Raw genomic sequence first — 23,046 nt, 5'->3', positions numbered from 1 at the left:
TCCTCTTCAGGTGTATGGTTGAGGAATTTACCTGCTGTGTTTGGTATCCTTGATGTCTACCTTTTTTTTTTTTCTTTTTAAAGGATTTCTTTTATGTGTGTGAGCATTTTGCCTGCATGTAAATGCACCATGTACATGATGTGCATATGGTGGCCAGGGCATTAGGTTTCCCGTAGCTGGAGTTACAGATGTTTGTGAGCCGCCATGCGCGTGCTGGGAATCACACCTGGGTTCTGCACAAGGAGCATTCCTTATCAGCTGAGCCATCTCTCCAGCACCACCGCCCAAGTGTCTGCTCTCTATTAAAACTTTTATACCAGTTCTGGTCTGGCAAACCCTTTTATCCTGTGCCTGGAGTTCATTGTCCCAGGTATGACAACAGGCAGGAAGGCTCCGAGGCCCCAGAGAACCAAACTCAGGCAGTAGCTGGTAAGCAGATACAGTGGGCTTCACAGACATACCCGACTCAGTAATGCAACCTCCCGACGGCTCCAGTGACTGACCCTTTAGGGTTCAGACCACCACAGGCTCTGCCTGGCTTACACCCATTCCTCTTCTCCTACAAGAAACCCAGGTCTTAGTTTCTACTTGGGGAGTTCTCAGTCAGGGCAGCTCAAACCTGGGCTTGCCAGAATTACCTTGTGAAGATGCCAATGCCCACATCAGCCTGTGGGAGAGAGCCACTGGTGTTTGAAAGCCCCAGGGAGTTCTGAGGTACAGCTCCTTTGGGTTCAGCAAAAAGCCTGGAGCACTGGAGCTCAGGGGTCAAACACTCAAGGACTGGTTCCCTTGGATGTGAAGTTTCCATTGGCTATGGGGTCCTGTAGTCCTGGGAAACCCATGCAGAAAGCTTACAGGCAGGTATAGGCCTGACTGCAGAGATTTCCAAGTTTGTTGAACTGTGGCTTCTGTCATCTTTGGATGAGAATGTGAAAGGAAGGATGTGGAGATGTCCCCTGGAGAAGAGGGGTGGGAGGTTAGCACCTGGACTGCCTGGTGGCTCCAGGAATCAGCAAGTCTCTGGTGCCTCCATCCTGGGTCAGCCCCTTAGTTCACCAGAGCCCAGGGCCTAGGCTTCCACTGGAGGACAGGAAGCCAGATCACAGAGGCAAGGCTATCACAGGGTGTGTAGTCTGCAGCAGGCCCAGTTGCTCTACGGTTCTCAGCATTCCTAATGCTGTGACCTCTTAATACAGTTCTTCATGTGGTGGTGACCCCTGACCATAAAATTATTTCATTGCTACTTAACTATAATTCTGCTACTGTTATGAATTACAATGCAAATATCTGATGTGTAATCTCAAAGGAGTTGTGACCCACAGGTTGAGAATTGCTGATTTATGTCCATTCCAAAGCCAACAGATGGGTGGTTAATGGGCCCAGACATTGTGACACAGGGGGACTTCCCAAGAGGTCAGGACCCAGGAACATTCAGAACCCTCTAGCCACTCAGTGATGCATGTGACCCGTCTGAAGACTTCTGAGGGGTCAAGGGCAGGTGACCCTGCTTCTACTTTAGTTACCCAGAGCAAGGCATGACAGCCTGGTCATCCTGGTTCCCCCAAACTGTGCTTATCTTTAACCACAGGGGTCTGAGGGTCACAAAGGTCTCTCCAGGGTAATGTCCTGAAGAGGTCAGGGCCACAGTGACCTAGAGCAGACCTCAAGTCCCATCCCAACACTGTGTGCTCAGCAAATCACAGACCCTCAGTGTCAAGGCAGCAGTGAACTGCTAAGACCCCAGTAGAACAGCAGCATCGGAAAGAAGTGTCCAGCTGGGTGGTGATTGCGCACGCCTTTAATACCAGCACTTGGGAGGCAGAGGCAGGCGGATCTCTGTGAGTTTGAGGCCAGCATGGTCTAGAGCAAGTTCTAGGACAGCCAGGGCTACATAGAGAAACCCTGTCTCAAAACCTAAATAACTGCCTAATTCCTGGAACATGGGGCTCCCCTCCCGTCATCTCCGTCATCTCTTTCGCTCTTCATCTGTGGCTTCCTATGGCCAGCCTTGGAAACCAGGCCCATCCTCCATTTCTCTGGCCACAGAATACATCCCTGCTGCAGCCCTGAGCAGTGGTTTGGGGATGACCTATCTCCTGCATAGAAAATGGACGACAGAGAAGACAAAGAGAGACACCTGCATCCCTTCCCCTCACCTACAGACAACTAAGGTGATAGATCACAAGAGACTAGAATTTCCCAGGGATTCTCACACCTGAGGAGAGAACAGCTGAGGCCTGGTGCCAGCCAGAAGAGACACTTGTCTCCTGGAAGGATCCCACATGGCCTGACTTGTCAGACTACCTGAAAGAATAGCCCAGGAGCCAGGACCAGGCACAGCGCTGGGCCAGTGATGGGCAGGACCCCGAAGTGGGCTTGGGAATCACTGTATCTCTATGTGTGCACATGTGTGTACATGTCTGTATGTGCATGTATGTGTGTGGTATGTGAGAATGCATGCATGCATGTGGTGGTGTATGTGTGCATGTGTGTAAGAGCACAGATGTCACAGGGAACATATGAAGGTTAAGAGACCAGCTTCTGGGTCATCATTTCTCTCCTTCCACCATGGATTCCGAGAATCACTCAGTCTGTCAGGCTTGTGTGGCAGGCACTGTCCACACTGAGCCTCCTTGTTAGCCCAGTCTGGACCTTTTCCTTGTCCCACTGCCTCAAGTGGCCACAAACCTTTCTCTGCTTGTCACTATTCCTCATCTTGGCCTGTGGAGGTTGGGATTCCAAGCCTGGCCTATTGTGACTGCTGTGGTCTAGGCTCCAGCACTTCAGGCTCTGTCCTGACTCCAGTAATAGCCAGAGTGGGAAGAGATGGCGTAGGACAGAGCCTGCAGGGCTGGAGCTGCTCTCCACATGGGCCTTCCTATCACATCCACACCTGGGAAGCCTGGACAGGGCTTCAGTTCCTGGGCTTTGTTTAGAAAGGTGAGGTGCCATTTCATGACCCCAAGGCTTGTATTCCACCTGTTCAGACATCCTGGGGCAGACCCCTTGGCAACAGCCAACACAGACAAGAGAACCACATTCCCCTGACACTTTATTGTTTATAAAACAGAGAGACACAATCATTGCTCACACTAGGGAAAGGAAGGTGTGTGGATGGCTTCTCAGCGGGAGGCCCCAGGTCTTTCTCAACCTCTCGTTTCATCTCTTTCAGTTCAGGATCACACAACCTCACAGTGGACAGATCTCAAGGAGGCTTGGCTGAGCTCCCAGTACAAGTCCACCAAGACCTCAGAACAAGTCAGTAACAGCCTGTTGGACTGAGGGTAGCCAGGCCCCAGTGGCAGAGGCTCTCCTAGCTTCCTGTGGAAGGGGTTTGTGATGTCATCGGGGCCTGGTGCCCACAGCAGTTCCCGTGTCCTGCTCTAAGGGTGTTGTAGGCAGCTAAGTGCTGCTGTCTCCAGAACCCCGTCTGAGCCTGCCTGCTGCCTTGGCTCTCTTGAACACAGACAGACCAGGACAGCAGACAACAGTGAGGCTCCCCTGGAGAGAAGGTTGCTAACCTCCCACCAGGAGCCACCGAGGGCCGGTCTCTAGTCAGGTGCAGTCCCTCCCTCAGCCACTACTGAGAGGTGAAAGCATGGCAGCTTCTGGAAGTTGCTAGAAGACAGAGGCCAAGGATCCTGAGGCCCTTCCTGTAAAAGCTAATGTCACCATTGTGGCTGTGGGGACAATTCCCTCGCTCCTGGAAGTAGATGTGGGAACTCCACCTTCACTGTGTGATGAAGTCTGGTGACTCTATTCTTCAGAAGAAATTGCTTTAATAAAAATAAATTAATAATTCAGACTTTAAAAGAGAAATGAAGTTATGACAGCTCACAAGTAATCCCGTGCTAGAGTGACTTCAGAGTGTGGGCAGGTGTCTCCCAAGGGGTGGGCCCTCACCCTGCCATGTAAACATTCACTTTCCAGGGGTCTGCAGAGTATGGAATGCCAGGGTCACGTGGGAAGAAGAGGGGGGACTCTGAGTGCCTGTCTGGCAGGCCTACCTCAGACTGTCTTGTGCTCCCAGGGTTAAGCTAGGGTTTAACACCTGGCTGCTTCAAAAACACATACTGGACAGAGAACTCATGGAAAGGCCAGAGACCAAGGAATGAAAGGCATGGCTGAACTCTGAAGGTCAGAGGCTCAAAAGGTACCTGTAGCAGTGATCAATCCCTACCACCAGGTGGCAGTGCAGAGCGAGCACGGGTGGGCGGCGAACCTGGGGTTCCTGTGCTCCCAGCCTCAGAGTGAACACCCATATGGGCCGGGTCTCAGCTCCCTATTCTGGAACTCTCTAGCCAGGCACACAGCTCTTAGTTAAAAAAAGGAAAAAGCAGACGAGTGGAAGCGCTCCCAGTTTTTATGAAACTGAGTCCTGGTGTAGCACGGCCACCGGCGCTCGCCCTGCTGGGGGCGCGGTTACTCATCTAGATGAACTCTATTCCTTCGTACTTCACAGTGCCGATCTTGGTCTCTGGAAGCAGGAAGCGGCCGTCCAGCGTGAAGGCCATGACATAGGTGGCGATCCTGCCATTGTCCTCTTCCGACTTGAGAGCCACAATAATCTGGTCATCCGTGTTAGGGATGAACTTAAAGGATGAAAAGCCGTGGGTGGGGACCAGCGTCCCCACTTGCCTCACGGAGATGTCCCTGAAGTCCTGGGCTGCGCTCAGCAGGAGGTTGCTGCCCTTACGCTCATCGTCCTTCTCGCTGTAGCGCTCGTGGCTAGCCCGACGAGGCAGGAAGAACCAACGCTGCAGTGTGTCGCTCCAGCAGGCGGATTCGTGAATGAGGTAGCCTGAGGTGGCAGTACAGACCCACAGTCACCACACGCCCTGCACTCTGGGGGCTTTACTCCCTCTTCCCTCTAACTTATAGCTTTGCTTCGGGCCAACCATGTAGCAGCCCAGCCAAGCCAGAGAACTACACTGAGTCTGCAGTGCACTGTGTCCCCACAGGGCCTGCAGCCCTCACCAGCTGCGTTTGCTCTTGTTCCCTTGGTGTTCATCACAGGGCACACGGAAGGTCAACTAGGCAAAAGAGAAACCTTCCCTTTACCACCTCAGTGTCAGCATGGGAGAACTCTCTGGGTCTTGTCTCCCTGCTGCCCTTTGCCCCACACCTAACTCAGCTTCCTTCAAACAAAGGTCGTACTCCTCAGAGCCCAGGGGATGGCAGCTCAGGCCTACTTATCTCCACTGCTTATGAGGGCCCCAAGCTAGGAAGCGTTTTGTGGATGAGGGGTCATCTGTTAAGGCCAGCAAGGGACAGAAACAAATGGTTCACTGGATATGGTGAGTCACTGTCAGCAGCACAACTGAGCAAGCTATTAAAGTACTACACTGGGGGCTCTTAGAGAGAGGCGCTTACCTGGTGGTCGGATCCCCGCAGCAGCTCGCAGGGCGTTGTAGCTGGCCACCCAGTTCTCGTGGGCCACACTGCCTCTGTGGCCTACCACCTTCACCCACTCGGGGTTCTCGTTCATCACCTCTCCTGTCGTGGTGGTCCACTCCTTGCCCAGGCCACCCACATACAGGTGCTCGTCCTTCACAGCAAGCCATTCAGCTTTGAAGCCTGGGGCAACAGGGAGGCGAGCCTGAGACACCCTACTCCCCATGCCCAGCTTATCTCCTGCCCGTGTTGCTGTCAGCTGTCCAAAGTGGCGCACAGCCACTTGGATGTCAGAAGTTACCACCCTTGAGCTTCACTGGAGGCCTGGCCAAGCCCTTGCTGGGTCCCGGAGTCCATGTCCTGTCTTCCTTACCCCTTTTCTTCCAAGAGCCCCGTTACACGTGTGACAACCCGAGAACCACACTAGACCGTTTCCAGATCTCCTGTGCTACTTCTCCAGCCACCCCTCAGCTTCCGAGGGCTAGCAGCCCCCATCCTACTCCTTGTGTGATGCCAGCAGCCTCAGGAGCTGCGTGTGCTACAGCAGTTCCAGCTTCCAAGTTCAAGCAGGCTGTATGCAACTGTCTGTGCCACGGAGGGCGACAGCTGACACCTAACCACAGGGCTCCCCAGTTCCTGCCTCTCACTTTTAGACCATCATCATGGGAAGAGGAAGGCAGAACGACAGGGTCTTCAGGACGAGGCAGTGACTGTTTCCACCCTTGTCTTTACTTCACAGCATTTACTTCAAATCTACCTTCCACTAACTGACTTTACACGGCCTCCTGTTGCAGGCCGGCGATGTCGCCTACGCTGTCTGAGCGCATTCTCCTTCCTAACACCCCCAACATTCCTACAAGCTCCTTAGCCCCTGGGAAACTAGGGCTGCAGGAGGATGGCAGTTTCTGACACACTCTAGAGGGACTGGTTTGGTTCCAGGTGGTCCCAGCGAGCTGCCTCCATGAGGAGCGGTCCCAGCGGCTCGTCTGTTGACCTTTCTGGATGAACACTCGTAGCTCAGCAGTAAGCACCCTGTCACTTGCATTCTTCCCATTCAAGGGGAAAACTGCCCCACAGTTTACAATGCTGATGGTTACGGTTATGGGCAGGAAATGGGTAAGCAACAGAGCCGAGGTACTAGGTGGAGACAGCCACTCCCCAGAGCCCCAACCTTGGACAAACACGAAAGACTTTTATCACCCAGGCAGGCCGGGCAGACAGCACAGGGGGGTGATTACTGCAGCCCTCCTTCCACTGCAGGAAGTCTGCAATGGCCTTCAGCTTGCTGTGAGGCACGGATCAGATCTGCCCAAGGCTCAGAGAGCTCTGTCCCCTATCCTGTTGGAAGCAAGGAGTCCTACACATGAAGCTAACACCAGAGTCTGATCCCAGGAGTCACTGCTGCTCAGCACACACACCCTTGTACTTGGTAGGCTCAGAGCAAGGCTGGGTAGCAACAGTTGACCTGTGGTCCCAATAAACTGAGATTAGAGCCTGGTATCGCAGTGAGGTGAGCCACCCGATGGGAATCATATGTATGATCTAAGACACCTCTGAAGACATGACAAGGACCAGGGTCCCAGAAGGGGTGAGGCTGGCAATGGACGTAGCCTTGGCTCATTCTGAAAAGGGCTTCCCACTCAGCAGCAGGCTCCCAGTGCTCAGCTCAGAGATACAGCTTCACGTAAGCCCAGTAAGGCTGCACTGCATGCTGAGCCGAGTCGAGTGAGCAAGGGTCACTTGGTGTGCAGGGTCTTGGACAAGCACTTGGATCACGGTCTCCGCTTCATCTTGAGTGTCACCTTCACTTTGATGGGAGTCATTATCGCCATGGAAACACACTTCTGGGCATGCAGGTGGGGGAGTTTCTAGATTGTGTTAACCAGGGCAGGAGGACCGGCCCTGACGTAGGTGGCCCCACGGCATGGGCTAGGGTCCTGGACCAAATGAGAAGTCAGTGAGCTGGGCAGCAGCACTCACCCCTGCTTCCTGTGGATGCCTCGCCTCACACACCTGCCGCTGTGACTCCCCACCAACTGTGACGGGCCACACCCTCAGACTGAGCCAAAGTAAACCCTCCCCCTTCCCTTGAGCTACTTGTGCCAGAGCAGGAAGGCCACAGCGTGGCACTGAGAAGAGCTCAGCCCACAGCGAAGGCTCACTTACCCTTCTCCACAGTTCCATCGCCATCAGAAAGGATCACCCAGGGCACTGCTTTAGTGCCTTCGATCTGGTAGATGACCCCTGTGCGGTCATCCACGGAGTAGAGTTTCCCATTGAAGACGATTAGGTCCGAGAGCTCCATGCCCCGCCCCTTTTCTGCCAGGTGGGACTCCAGGACCCCATGGTCTTTATCCCACTCCACGCTGACCCTGTCCCCGCTGTCCGACAGGGTCAGGTAGCCTTTTTTAAGGTAACTAAACCAAGTGTTTTCTTCCTGGGCCCTGGACCCTGTGTCCAAGTCAGCAATGACTGCGATTCGGTACCGAATCCCACCTGGAGTCCTCTGTGGGGGGGAAAGGGGATAGGTGTCATTGTAATGAGAGGCGAGCTGCTGGCTGAGCCTCCAATTGTGTGCATTGTGGGTGGGGGGCCTGCCCGATACTGGGGCCTGATGGTGGGAATATAGCAGCCAGAGGAGGGCAGCACCCACAAAGGAGGTCAGAATCACCCGCCAGCGGGGGCGGAAGCGAGGGTCTGTGGCCTTGGTCATGGATGCCAGCACAGGAAGGCCCCCTATACTGATCCGGAGGGAGTGCATAGGCTCATTCCATTCCCGCTGGTCAAAGGGCTGGATGGGCATCAGACTGCACGCTGGACAGGACCTAAGTCGGAGAGGAGAGCGGTGAGTGAGCTGTGGAAGACATTACTTCTCCAGTCCTAAGTCACAGGCTCAAGTCAGCCTCAGTCAGGAAAGACAGCTCTTCCTGGCTGAACCCTGACCTCAGCAGGTAGTCAGAGCAGAAGCATCAGTGAGGGCTGCGGCCTGCTGGAGACACAGGTGCAGATCTGACTCACACGTCAAGTCTTCCCCAGCCACCCTGCTCCCAGGTATGTCAACTTGCGCTGCCAGCCCAAGAGCCTCAACGGTGTCTCTCATGTAGCAGCCTGGGGTCTGGTCAGGCTCTGCAATGTTTCAATACAAAGAGACATGGGGCAGTGAGAACTCGCTGCTGCTGGGTTTGGTGCAGTTCCACCATGGCACGTTTCTACTAACACAAGCAGGCACCGGGACTAAGTCTTGCATGCTGCTCACCTCATAAACCTGGGGCACGGTTCTGGCTTCAGGCTCAAGCTGGGCTCTACATTATGGCACAGCTACAGGTCCAGAGCACTGGAGGAGGCTGGGACTTCCACCGCCTTACCACTCACTGCCTGCCCTGCCTGCTCCTAGCAGACCTCAAAAGCTCAGTGCCACAAAGCCTCTAAGCCAATGCTGGCTGTGGTGATGGTATCTAGCTTCAGGGCGACCTCCCATACGGTAGAGCCACGGCTGCTCTCAGCCCCCCATCCTTTATCTGGATGAAGCATGGCATTTCCCTTATGGGTTGCAAGCATACCAGCCATGGCCGCTGTCACTGCCTTAACAAATCCAAGAACATCACATCAGGGGGACTTGATGGGCACAGGCTGCCAGGCAACACCTGGGAAGGGCTTGGGGTTCCAGCAGCTTTGGTTTGTGGGGTGCCCATGTGCTCCAACTACAAGGTTCTGGTGTCGATGGCTACAGAGGTGCTCTGTGCCCATGCTGTACGTCACTGGTCCTGGACATGCTCAGGTTCTAGTGCCCAGGGTCAGGCCCAAGGAGAAAAGTGGGTGCAGGGCCTGCAGTTTACAGCAAAGGCAGGAGAGGAAGGCTCTGTGCACATTGGGGCTGCTGTGCTATGACCAGTTGGCAGGGTAGCCATCTTTTAGCAATGGCTGCAGAACTGGTCACCCCAAAGTATCCCCACCCCATGCTGGTGAGGCCTCTTTGGGACTCAGCCTCTGCCTCACATGCTCTTCTCTATCGCCATGGCTTCAGAGGCTAGACCCAGGATATAGGTGCTGTATCCTCAACAGACATGGTGCCAAGCCCTGCCAAGAGTCAAATACTGCCATGCTCCAATTCCAACTTCACCTTAGACAATATTCAAAACAGAAGTCCAAGTTCTTCAACATTAAGGTGACTAACCCAATCCTCCTCAGGAATAGCTGAGGCTACCACGAACACTCAAAATTCCCATGGAAACCAGAAACAAAAGGCACAGTTTGGGTGTAAATGTTATACTTCAAACTGTCACAACAGTGCCAAGAAGTGGCTTCAACCTTCCCTTCCCTAATGGCTCTTCATTGGCAGGTCTGTCCCATCTGCAGGATCACCGCTCACCCAAACATGCTAACAGTCCCCCAGCTCCTCTATAGCTGGTCTCCTGAGAGCCCTGTGCCACCACCCCCAGCCAGCACTACTTGTTATGTAATTGTCCATGGTTCTCCCTCTTGGTCCTAACCATGCAGGTCATCACTTTCAGAGCAAGCCTCACACCATTCCGTTGCCCTGGACGCCTGCCCTGCTCTGCATGGCTGCTTCGCTCATGTCCAAGGAGTCCTGGGAGATTCCCCCATCTGCTCTCCTTCATTTGGGAGCTTCACCAACTCAGGGCTTCCTGCTCCAGCTCTGGCACCCAGCTCAGAGCTAGGAGCCAAGAGACAATCAGCACGTACCTGCTGAAGGGTTGACTGATGAATACCATGGTGAGGTTCCTTTAGTTATCTGAAAGTGCACAGCTCTAGATGAAGGCCCCAATGAACACACCACTCAGCTGCCCAACATGAGCCACAGGCCCAACACACATGACTGCTGTGTAGAATGGTAAACACCATGACATGCCATCGTCCTTAGTCTCTGGAGCTCTCAAACTTCCCATTTAACAAACTCTGCATTCCTTTGAACACCACACACCTTCACTGTTCAAGTCAGCGACCCAACTGCTCCAAGAAGCTCTGTAGCAGCTGAGGTGGGGGTACAGCCCATACCCCCACAACTCTGTTCAGAAAGAGCTCTATGGGTTACCCCAATGGGCTGAGACTAGTTCCTCAGCCCCTCCCTTGGTTTGCAGGCATCTTGCTCACCTGGCTGGCTCATGTGTGTTCCTGGACTGCTCTCTCAGGGACACCAGGCAACTCAACTTGTTTACCGAACAGAGGATGTGGGAGTCTGTGCAGGAGCAGTCTCCCTGCTCCAGTGTCCTGCCCAGCACCTCAAGAACATCACACTCCTGCCCGTTCCTCTTCCTTCTTCTAGCCCTAGGCCCAGGTGTGCATGCCTGGGCTATCTGTGCCTCTCCAGACACTGTCCTAGAGTCAGGGAAACTTCTCTGCTGGCCCAGGGGCTAGCACGTCCCACATTCTTTATTCTAGGGATCTCTGTAACTTAAGCACCTCCCGACTGCAGGCCAATTGGTATCCAATAGGCTTCTTGGCAGCACTCCTGTCTACACTGAAGGCTGCCCAGGCCCCAGGCCCATCCCAGAAGCATCTGTGCTCTTCTTTCCCCACACCCAGGCATCAGTGCAGCTGCTCCTGTCCTCCAGCCATGCGCCTGTCTCACCTCAACTCCAGACTTTCAGAGTCCAAACTGGTGCTCTGCCACCTAGCAGTCAGAGCTGTCACACAATGACTTCCCTTACGTGCGTCTCAGCATCCTTCCCAGACCTGCTGACAACTAAGCCAGATGCAGAGGAGGGCTTGCCTGTCTGCCCTTCTTACCTACAAGCTCTCCCTACCAGTCACAGCCTGCAGAGCGCTTTGCTTTTCAGCCCAGCCTCTCACAAACCATAACTTCAGACAAGTACAGCTCTGGCAATCCAGAGTCCACGACCCAGACCATGGCACGTGTGACCCCTGCACCTGAATGCACGTCCTCTAACCACACAGGGCCATCTGGAACCTCCTGAAAGTGCTGTGACAGTCATTTCACTGTGCAGTCCCCCTCTGGCCATGTGTCCTTGCCCAGCAAGTCATCCCTCCTGTCGGAGACTGCTACTGTCCCCTGTCCAGGAGCCTTCCAGGCCAGCTCAGACTTTGAAGGAGTGACTGAAGGCCTCAGGGAGGAGGCTGTCCAGGCGGACCCAAGTGCAATGATGTTTGATTTCTTTCTCAAGACAGTCTGGTCTTGAACTCAAGACAATCCTCCTGCTTCAGCCTCCTGAGTGCTGAGCTTTCCTGTCTGTTTTTCTACAAAAGGCAGAGAGGAACAAGTAAAAGAGAAGGCAACATGACCGAACAGGCAGAGGCTGGAATGCTGATGTGGCCCCAAGCCACAGAAAGCCTGCGAAGCAGGGAGGACAAAGACTGAGTTCTCTCTAGAACCTTTAGAAACAGCTCTGGGACATCCTAATTTTGGCCCTCTGGCAAGACAATGGGACCAAGAATTCTAGGTCAGTGACTCTCTAGACCTGGGGGTGAGGATGCAGCCACCTCAGGCTACAGTATATGTCATTCTCTATAGCACCCTAGGAACAACTCCTCCCCCCCGCCAGTGACCCAAGGACCACCTGCACTCAGGTCAGCCCATGCCTCAAGGGAAGGGATTGGCCAAGAAGACTCTCCACAAGCAAAGGAAGCACAGGAAACACTGGGGCTCAGGCATTTTTGGTTAAAGGAGGGAAAGTACTATTTCCACAATAGCAGGCTTCTAGAAACTTCTGCCTTCCTTCCAGAAGCCTCAGTGAACATCCCTGTCAGATACCCCTCCCCTGGTCTTCCTCTTTGTCAAGAAGAGAGTGCCAAGTCAGCTGCCTTTTAACCAATGTCCTCAAACTCCAGCTGCTTTGTGCTTAAGACTGTGTCTTGTGGCTGTAGCTATTGCCAAGGCCACAAGACAGGAGCCCATGGAAGTGAGGGACAAGACGGACAACAGTCCTGTAGAAGGACAGGGTTGAGCTTGCCTCCTCCTAGTCCCCACAGGAACCCTGAGGTCATTTTGGGGTCTGCATGGTTGTGACAGAAGTAGGCCCACCTGGCCTGAGGTATGACCTGTTCTGACCTCAGCTTTAAAGTCAGGGCTCCTTTCAGGCTGGCTAAGGGTACTGGCCCTGAGCCTGCAGACAGGCTCTCCCCCAAGCTCAGAGGCGCCCTGCAGCCGCTCTTGTTCCTGAGCCAACCTTGCCCCAGTGCTACATGGCACCAGGTACCCTTTCCTCCCCACCCCTCTTATGCAGTGGGTGTTGAAGAGCTAACAACCTTCAGGCGTAAAACAGCAAGGCCATATCTCACTTCCTCAAGAGACACACTAATCCATCTGTCCACTCCAAAGGACATTTCTAGATGACCAGAGGGATAAGCAACACAGAGGAAGTGTTTTTCTCTGTGCACCCAGGAGCTGCCAGAGCTGCTGGCCTGTTAGGAAGAGCATGGGCAGAGGGCACCTACCTCCATGGGCACCCTGGGAGCTGTACAGCCGAAGTGGCCTGTCTCTTTGCTTTCTTCACGAGTGGCCTGTGTGACAGGTGGTGGTTCAAACAGGTTTGAGGCAGTTGACTCCTCCCCTCCAGGATCAAGGAAGGGCAGTTCTTAGGGCTACTCTCTTGCCAACACGCCTCACTTCTGCAGAACGGTCTTCAACTCCGTCCACAGCAGGGTGGACAAGCCTCACATGCCTACTCTGCTCAGTGTGAAGCTTGCTTCCTTACCACACGGTACAGCACGAAAGCCATGGCCAGCACTGACTGCTGGGGATGGAGGAGGCAGACACCCTGGCTTCCCAGCAGCCGCTGACGGCAGGTCCCTGGGAGGCACAGACCTGTGCACAGCCACAGCTAGGCACTGTGACATAGAGTCTGGCTCCTAGTTTTGTGCTTTGGCCAAGCTCAGCACTGTACCTAAGAATTCCATTCCTAACTTAGACTAGGTGGACAGATAGTCCAGGGAAATGAGGAAGAGAGTCAGTGTGTGATCTAAGGACTACAGAGGCCACTCCTCCCCGCACTCAGATCCTTCTCAAGCTAAGTGTCGCTCCGGGATCTCCCACATCTGCACCACACCCCAGGGTCACACACACACTGAGTCAACCTCTGTACTACTGGGACAGTAGAATTTTTCAGCCCCTTTTTAAAAAGTCGAGTACTCAGGAGGACTGTGTTAGTGCTCTGGGGCTGTAACTAATTACTGCAGTCATGGCAGCTGAAACATCACACGCTACCATTTCACAGCTGCATTAGTTGGGGAAGACCTCCTCCCCAGCCTTTGCCTCCCTCCCTGCCTCTGGGCCCTTCCTCCCTGTTTAGACAGCAATACTGACAACACCAGGACTTCTTCCCAGTGGCTCCCTCTTGCTCTTCTGCCTCCCTCTTGTGGCTTTAAGGGTCCCGAGGTCTAATTTGGGCAAACCTCCCTGCTTCCCGTTGAGATATTTCTAGCCTTAACTCCCTTTTCTATGCAATGTAGCACACTCACCGGTTAAGGGGCAAGGTAGACACAAGTGTCTTGAGGCTCATTACAATTCCTCATTACCAGGCCTTTCCCAGAGTGGGCAGAGAGGCTTCAGAACCCTCCCCGGTGTGCATCTGTGGCATCACAACGCTGCTGCTGCTGCTTAGTCTGTATCCTCAGTGCCCTGGGAGGGACTTAGCAAAGGAGCTGCCGAGGGCAAAGTGACACTCTAAACACTGGATGCCAGCGTGCCTGAAAACCCTGGGGTTTGACAATCCCAGTCCAACCGAGACCAGAACTCAGTCCCAGGATGCACAGCTGCAGCCTGCGATACAGCCCGCTCTGTCCTGGAGCTTCTCCCAGCGCTGGCTCCAGGACAACGCAGGACCCTCAGAACCATTCTGATGGTTCTCAGCTCACACTCATCTGCACTCCACTGCTCACAACTGCCCACTCTCAATGCACAGGAGCTGGCTCGAGCTTCTAATTTCCTGTGGCCCTGTCCACACTAGACACAACGCTAATGGTGAAGCACTTAATGGTTGCGCTCACTGAAGAGAAACAGGGGGATCCGAGAGACATGCCCACCAACAGAATCCTAAAGCCTTTCCACGTGGACTTCTCTAGAATCACCGTTATTATTTTCCCTGGCCAATCTATCCCGTGTTGATAGGAAAATTCTTTAAAGTCAGTATACAGGGTTTTAATTCCTTCAGTGTTGGCATTTAAGACAAGCTTTCCAGAAATTCTCAACACTCACTGGCTTCTAATAGGTATCTTCATGCCTCTTGACAGAGAGGGGAAGGAGTGTGGACAACCATCCACTGTCCTCAAAGAGCAGATGCTAACGCACCGACCTGTATGGCCACCGTGAAGACAGCCACACTGGCAAGGATGTTCTGAGACTCAGATAACAGGGTAGCACGTATCTGTGGGACTTCACAGGCACACATGACAGTCAGGTAGGTGACAACAGGACACGTGCCTCTACCACTCTCTAGACCTCTCCCCGTGTCCGCTGCTCAGTACACAGATGTCATGCACTCCTGGACACACTGATGTATATTACGTGGTAAAGGGATTGAGGGACAATATGGTCACACAACGTGGTCCATTCAGTTGCATGGAGCATTTACCTTTTGATAACAGGTCAAATGGAACAAAGAAAAAGCAAGAAAACACCCGGAATTCTGTCTCTAGCCAAACGAAGATGCTCTGGGCTCTATGTGACAGAGAACCCTTATTGTATCCAGAAGGAACTAGGCTGTGCTCACGGGTCCCAGCAAGACTACTAGGCTGAGATCTGGGGAGCACCTCAAAGGAGGATCTGTGGCCCAGTCCAGAAGGATGGACCTCAGTCAAGCTCCACAGAGGGGCAGGGAGGAGCTCCCAAGGCATCTCCCTGGAGTACATGGGATCCCATCAGCCTTGGGAGCGTGTAAGATCTGGTCAGCCAGGCCCCACTGACACCATGAGACCAGGTTCCAAGGTCTAAGCTTTGTCAAGTATATAGTCCTGAGATGGAAGCTGGTTACTGAGGTGCTCCTGAGTGACTGCAGGAAGGTGCTTGGGTTTACTGGAGGCGGATGAATGTCATGAGTGCTAGGGGCAGGAAGCACTGTTAGGATGGACCAGAGGATGCCAGTCCTCGAGGCTGTGAGAATCCAGCCGAGATTGGGGCTGCATGTGCAGAAACGGACGAGGGGCGTGCAGAAGGGAGTGTGGAAGTTGGGAAGTAAAATACGATAGTGCACTGTGCTGCCCAGGGGAGGGTCCAATCTTGGATGACAGCAGGAAGAGCCAGGACGGAGTAAGGAGGAATAGGTGGGGATGGGGTGGGTATGAGGGTCTGTTAAGAGAGGCGATCAAGTGCCAGACTGGAGAGGCCCTGCCCAGGCCAAGCAGGGAGGGAGGAAAGGGACTGTCGTTAGGGGGATCTGAAGCATGCTAGTCAGAAGAGGAAGAAGTTTCATACTACTTCTCAGGGGTACAGCACTGCACACTCATCAGAGAGGGGAGGTCTCCCACATTAGCCAGAGGGAAAAGATGTCTGTCAGTCCGGCACCAGTCACAGCCTAGCTGCTGGGGGGAGTTTGAGGTGCCTGGGGCCAGGCCGGACGGGTGCCGGTGGAGACAGGCCCCAGGACACAGCGAGGGAGGGCACCCGGCCGCGGGCGCGCCGTCACTCACCCACTGAGAGCCTGGCTCCGGAGCCCGCGGGCTACCGCCTACCTGCGTAGGGCCGGACAGGGCGGGCGGCCACTTCCGCCCCTCCGCGCGCTCCCGGCAGCCTCTGCTCTGCGCCTGCGCCCCACTCTGGCCGCGCGCTCCCGGCAGCCTCTGCTCTGCTCCTGCGTCGCACTCTGTTCCGCTCAGCGGCCTACAGCCACGTCTTCCCGGCAGCCTTTGCTCTGTGTCTCCTCCCACCAGTCTCTGCTCTGCGCTTGCGCGCTGAGCGAGGGGCTTCTGGGAATCGTAGTTTTTCGCTTGGTCTTGGGCTCGTGATGTCTGGTTCGCCTGCAGAAGCTCCAGGGATCTTTGCGTGATCGCGCCCTCCCCTCCCGCCCCGACTTTCGTCTCAGGAAATTTAGAAGTTAGGACTCCTCTCTGCCTCCCTAGTTCTCAGACCCACTTCTGATCTCTTCTAGCTGGTCATAGCCAGTGCTGACCAGTTTCCACAGCCAGGACCAGAGGATGGTGGTGTTCCCGCCGCCCACTGCAGTCAACAACCCTTACAAACGGAGGACCCCGATTCCTCTTTTCCAGGTCTGCCTAGCCCTGAGCTCTGTGCTGTGTGACAGGCATCCTGGTACCAGTTCAGTCCTAAACAGCGAGAGCATAGCAGGTCTCTTAAAAGGTCCTCATCAGCCATGGAGTGTCAGCCTTCCCTCCTGACTTCAGCCTCATTTTCGCATCTCCCAAAAGGCTTCTGGGAAGAAACCGATGCACAGTGGGGACGAATTCAAAATATGGAAATCTCACACGATGAAAACCAGCCCTTTCTTCCACCCCTTCCTGTTCTATTAGACACACTAACGATAGAACATATACTAAATTACATGTTAAAAAAGGAAAATGGGCTGTTCCCTCCTCTGTGCTTGGGTTGGCAGGCAGATCTTGCTTGAATTCTCTTATGTTTCCTGTCAGACCAAACCGAGTCCCAATCAGCTACCCTTTATTTACTACAGCTTCTCCATTCGAAATATCAGATTGCTCTCAGGATTTTTAAAACACCCTATTCCTATCAATTCCCAACTCCTCTCCTCTCCAACGAGAGGCATGGTCATCTTTCTCTTGCCTTCCTTTGTGGACAGCACATAGCTGTGCAGCTCTAAATAATACATTGCCCAGTTCCGCCCAGTTTAACCTTTATGAAATGATGACAGAGTCAGTGTTCCAGGGGCAGTTTAATTTTGCCAGTTTAGTGGTACAAAACGTCCTTTCCTTTCCTGATCACAGAGCTGTGCGTGCGCATGTGTGCACACACTCGTCAATATATTAATATGTTTTGTTTTGATTGAGACAGGGTCTCACTGTGTAGCCCAGGCTGGTTGCAAACTTGCAATGATCCTTCTTCCTCAGCCTTCTGGGTGAGAGCTTTCAGGTGTGTTCCACTATGATGGTCTGGGTACTTTTCACACACACACACACACACACACACAGAGAGAGAGAGAGAGAGAGAGAGAGAGAGAGAGAGAGAGAGAGAGAACATGCATCTGTGTGGATTTATATATTCACAGGTGTACATGCATTCCCCTAGAGGCCAGAGGACGACCTCTGCTGTTGTTCTTCGGACATCACCCATCTTGTTTCTAGATGGCCTGGAACTGGCTAAGTAGATTAGCCTGGCTGGCCAGTGAGCCCCAGCGAGGCCCAGTATCCCCATGCTTCTGCCTCCCTTGCACTGGGATTGCAACACCACACTTAATCATTTTCATAACATGACTTCTGAGGGGCAGATTCACCTGTGTGCTTGCAAGGCTATTACTTCGGCAGCTGAGTTTTCCTCTCATCCCTGTCATATCTTTTAAACCACATGCAATTCTTTTGTGGCTACGGTAATATCTCTTTAAGAAGAAACCCATCCTTTCCCCATTGCTATTGTGCAATGCTAATTTTATCCGAATGATGTTTCCATAGACACACAGGTCTGGTTGGGGGCTGCAAGTTTGCGTTGATAGACTTTTGTCACTGGCTTCAACACTTCTTTGTCACCACCTCTTTGCACGCTTCATAAGTTGAATGACACACTCCTGCAACTACCCAGCAACCGACCTTTAGGGTCGTTGAATAGAATTGCTTAGAACCTGTAGAATTAGGAGACCATTGAGGTTTTTACTATATACAGTCTTCTGCCCAAGACCATAGGGAAGCCGTTTAATTCCACCCTAAAATATTCTTTTGGAATACCTAAAATCTCATATTTCAACAATGCTTCAGGGAATAGTTTTGTGTTATTAGAGCACAACTATAAAATGTATCTAGGGTAAATTTCTAGAAGAAACACTACTGGCCCAAAGTACGTGTTCATGCAGGAGTGAGCACATGTCCTCTAGAGCAGCTGGCCTGTGGTCTTCCTAAAGGTCTGCAGTGGCTCCATGCTCAAGCCAGCCAGAAGACCGTCATTCTTCTCTGTATCGTAGGAGAAGTCGTCATAGCCTCCATAGGATCAGAAAGGTGTGCAGAGCTTCCTCACCCTCATGGGGTAGCCTACACTCCAGTAACAAAACGCAGGTAGCAAGAGGATAGCACGTCACATTTATGAAATCTGTTTAAGACCAGAACTTTCAGAGTTGAAGACCCTAAAACCCAGAGAACTCAGGAAACACGTAACCTAGGCTGTCCTCAAACTAGCTATATATCTGAGGATGACTCAGAACTTCTGATACTCTAGCCTCTACCTTCCAAGTCTCTGAGATTACATATGTGCACCATCATACCTGGTCTATGTGGTGGATGGATGGAGGATGGAACCCAGGGCTTTGAGCATGCTCACCAAATGTTTTACCTACCAGTTGAGCTCCAGCTCCAGCCTGAGAACATTATTTTAATGCTTGGATTTGATGAAGGTGGAATTTCATATGTAAACATGATTGGACAAAAGGGATGTGATCTAATGGGACTTTGTGGGAGGATCTGGTGGGAGGATCTAGTGGGAGGACTTAGTGGGAGGACTTAGTGGGAGGATCTAGTGGGGAGACCTAGGGGAGGATCTAGTGGGAGATTCTACCAGGAGGATTTAGTGGGAGGATCTGGCAGGAATGTTTGCTTGATGTCTCCTTGACCTCTTGTTACAGCACTGACCAGGGGGGAACAAGACTCCTTCTGGCATGAAGCTCATGTGACATATCACCAAACAAGATGGGTCAGAAGACTTTTAAAAAATAAGTAAGCTTTCTCTTTTAAGAAAGACTTCTAGTGGCTAGAAACATGACTCAGCATTTAAGAGCACACACTGCTCTTCCAGAGGTTCTGAGTTCAATTCCCAGCAACCACATGGTGGCTCACAACCATCCGTAATGGGATCTGATGCCCTCTTCTGGTGTGTTTGAAGACAGCTTCAGTGTACTCATATACATAAAATAAATAATTCTTTTTTGAAAAAAGAAAAAAAACTTCTTCCTTTTATTGCGTGTCTAATTGTTTTGCCTGCACGCATGTTTACCATGTGCCTGCCTGGTGCTTATAGAAGTCAGAAGAGGGAATAGGATCCCAAGGAACTCAAGCGACAGATGGTTATGAGTCTCCTTTTGGTTACTTGGAATTCAACCTGGTTCCTCTGCAAGATTAGCAAGTGCTCTTAACTCCTGGGTCATGAGCTATCTCTCCAGTCCTACAGGAAAAAAAAAACACACATTAAAAAAAGAATGTTTTAGGGGCTAGTGGTTAAGAGCAATGGCTGCTCTTCCCAAGGTCCTGAGTTCAATTCCCAGCAACCACATGACTTACAACCATCTGTAATGGGATCTGATGCCCTCTTCTGGTGTGTCTGAAGGCAACAACAGCATACTCACATACACTATAATAAATAAATAAATCTTTAAAAAAAACGTTTAGTGCATTGCTTGACAATGTCATACATGTGGACAATGTATCTTGATCATATCCACTTCCGACTCCCTCTCCTACTTGGTCCTGCCCACTGAGAGTTTGACTAACCTTCCTGGCTTGATCCTGTGGGTAACTATAACTGTCATGCCTTATCTAGAAGACAGCAGCTTACGAAGTCCTCCCATCCTACACCTCCTCTTCTACAGTTCCTCGAGCTTTGTGGTTGAGACAGATGTCCCATCTAGGGCTGAGTCCCCAACAGCTACATATTCTCCATACCTTGTAGGACAGAGAACTTCTTTGATGGCCAACTTCTACACAGAGAGGTGGAGAAACTTATGTGGTGTTTCTGGATTTCGTGTCTGGATTTCTGGGAGAGGGGTTCTACTTCCTATGGAGAAAGAGGAGTAGAGACAGGAGGGCTGAAGTTTAAGAGAAGTTTTGCTTTTGAGGGCCTCTCCATCACACCTTATTCATCCCAGAGGACTTCACACCATGCCTTGAGGAATCTTGGTCTGTGCCCCAGCATTTTGCCACATTTAGAACAGCTTGGTCATGGACTAGGGGTAGTAAGGACAAGAGGAAAGGACAGACACGCACACATACAGAAAAGCTCGTGTCAGCTGGGCTGTGTGCACTCGGATGTAATGGAACCAAAAACTACATCAACCCTGGACCTCAAGTGTGTTTGTTATGTACAACACGGGAGCCCATTACCTCGTCTCTGTTCGAGGAGTCTGTGGGCCAGCAGTCTCTGTGGGAGGAGTCTGTGGGCCAGCAGTCTCTGTGGGAGGGGTCTGTGGGCCAGCAGTCTCTGTGGGAGAAAGCAGCGGTTTCTAGTTTCTGTACCACTAGTCAATCACTTGCGCTTGGACGTCAGAATGGGTCTGGGCCTTGGGGTCCTTGGCAGCCACGCCCATGTCAGCGGTGCGCCTTCACTCAGGCCTCCACTTAATCAGGGCTTCCTCTGCCCCTTACACACCGCCTTTCAGCACATTTTAGTTCCTGTGACTCTGTATAACTTTCTTCACGCTGGCCATCCCTTCTTTCAATCTCTCCCAGCTGCTCGTAGTTAAGCGCTTAGGACTGTGCCTTCCACCAGGGGGCGATGTCACTTTATTTATCAGGTAAGATATTACATCAGGTTCTTTCTGTGCCTCTGTGTTAACTGACATGTTTTACCAAAACGGAGGGAGCCAACAGAGATAGAGAAACTGAGGCACGAGGAAGTTAAATGACTGAATGAATGTCAGGAGGCATGTGAATGGCCACGGCACGAGTGTGCTGACCTTGCAGAGGGACAGTCCTTACACTTGTTTTCTTCCAGTTGTGAGGTCCTGTAGCAGCTATTAAGATGCTAATCCTGAGCTCCACCTGCCTGGGCTCCCAGAAAACAGGCGGCGCCGGACAGGAGCTATGAACACAGGCCAGCGGCCAGGACTGGTCTGGATGCCAGGTTTCCTTTCCCATTTCAGCAACTTCGGCGGATCTCTTGGCAGTGGAACACCACCCGTGGAAGCCTGCCTGTCGCACTACCCTTCAGAATGGAATTCAAAAGTTTGCAAAGCTAGCCTTTGCCTGTGGGATAGTCGGGCAGACAGGCCCAGAATAGCTGGCTTGGCAGAATGTTAGGGCCCCAGTGGGAGAGTCATGGAGCTGTTAATGACATGCTGTGCTGGTCGGGAACCCAGTGTCACCCTGCAGCAGCCCAGGCCTCCCAGCCCTTCCCAACAACCAGAGAACAGCAACGAACAGAGAACCAGAGAACAGGAATGAAGTGACCAGGGAGAAGGAAAGAACTGACAAACAGGGACTGGGGAGATGGCTTAGCAGAGGGCAAGAGCACCTGCTGGACAAGCATGAGGGTTGAGAACTCAAAGGTAATCAGGGGAAGAGTGACCAACATCCATCTCCAACCTCTACCCATCTGGATACACGTGTGTGCACACACACACACCAATGCTCACAGACACAGACCAAAACCACCAAACAGATACACCATATACACACTTGTGCACATATATGTACAAAAATAAATATAGCACTACAATACATCAGGGCACAGAGCATGCCCTCCATGATAGGCTGCAGGAGATGCTCCACTGTCCCTTGTGTTCTTCTCCAAGGAGCTGCTCTGGTCTGAGGAGAGAGAGCCACTTGGGAATATGGAGGAAGCCTTTGATGCTCGGCCCAGACACCCTTGCATAGGTTCAGTAGCTAGGGAAATCAGGGCGGACACAGCTAATGGCTCACTTTGGAACTTGACAGGAAGACCTGAAGGGGTATTTGATCTTGACATCTGTCCCGTGTTCTCAGGATGATGACCTCTGACCCAGGCTCCGCATCATCTTGGGCTTCATTTGTTATGTTGTGTTTCATCGTGACCCTTGCCTTAGTCCCGGAGGGACAGCTTTAGCTAAGTGGAAAACACTCAGGTTCTAGTTGCTCGGGGTGCTTGTGGCAGGGATGGAGGGAAACTGGGAAATCTGCAAAGCATTCCCTGTCTTGCTAAATTTCCTGTCTTTCCTACAGCTTCAAAGCAGACATGAAATTGACGACAAAGGGCTTTAGGGCCCTGACAAGCTGTCCAGCTCGGTGACACATAAATTCTGTTACACTGGCGTGTGTTAGCCTTCGAGACCCGGCCCTTGTGAGTCCTCTTTGACTGTTTGCCTGCTAGGTTGTTGGGTTGTGGGTTGTGATGACAACCCTCAGACACACTCCATCCCTATTCCCTTAGAAGTCTCCATGCCTCCGCCTTCTGACTCAGGCACCATGGGAAGCCCGAGGCTCCCTGTGCTGTGTTTAGTACCAAGCTGCTCCTTTCCCAGTCGCTACCTCAAGGAAAATAAACATGCCCCCTTTAAGTCTCTTGGGAGATGTGGGGGCTCAGCCTAAGAGTCTGGAGGGAGGGAGGTTATACTTACAGTACTTGTACTTATCATGGACATTCTAGCATGTCCTGTCTACTTCCACCTTTTATTAATCCTGTGAGAAGCTTTGGGTCATGGTTGCTCATCCCAAATTCCCAAAACACACCAGGTGCACATATCTAATCCCAGCAATTGGGAGGGTGGGTCAGAAGGATTGGTATTAGCTGAGAGCCAGCCTGGGTTACTGAGCGAGGCTCTGCCACTGAGGAAACACCAGAGAGGAGAATGAGGGGATGTCTTAACTCGTAAAGTGCTT

At 52.3% G+C, this 23,046-nt stretch overlaps 1 protein-coding gene across 6 annotated transcripts; it reads right to left on the bottom strand.

Annotated features, from left to right (window-relative positions):
• Positions 1–3,032: 3,032 nt before the first annotated feature.
• On the bottom strand, positions 3,033–16,091 carry Cant1 (calcium activated nucleotidase 1). 6 transcript variants are annotated; one of them, XM_028752905.1, is made up of 5 exons: positions 16,039–16,063; positions 12,808–12,873; positions 7,561–8,219; positions 5,374–5,577; positions 3,033–4,801 (listed from the first exon to the last, which is right to left on the bottom strand). In XM_028752905.1, the coding sequence occupies exons 3-5, from the start codon at positions 8,195–8,197 to the stop codon at positions 4,431–4,433; spliced, it is 1,212 nt and encodes a 403-aa protein (XP_028608738.1). In that variant the 5' UTR covers positions 8,198–8,219; positions 12,808–12,873; positions 16,039–16,063; the 3' UTR covers positions 3,033–4,430. The 6 variants fall into 6 exon arrangements, with proteins under 6 accessions (XP_028608738.1, XP_028608737.1, XP_028608734.1 ...); XM_028752904.1 differs by having other exon boundaries at positions 15,997–16,048; XM_028752901.1 differs by lacking the exon at positions 16,039–16,063 and adding an exon at positions 13,831–14,690.
• Between the last annotated feature and the right edge of the window lie 6,955 nt (positions 16,092–23,046).

The sequence above is a fragment of the Grammomys surdaster genome, unplaced genomic scaffold, assembly GCF_004785775.1.
Source record: "Grammomys surdaster isolate TR1022 unplaced genomic scaffold, NIH_TR_1.0 125940, whole genome shotgun sequence".
In the NCBI taxonomy this organism is placed as follows: Eukaryota; Metazoa; Chordata; class Mammalia; order Rodentia; family Muridae; genus Grammomys; species Grammomys surdaster.
The sequence above is the reverse complement of the archived record's forward strand: the minus strand, read 5'-3'. Positions and strand labels throughout refer to the sequence as shown.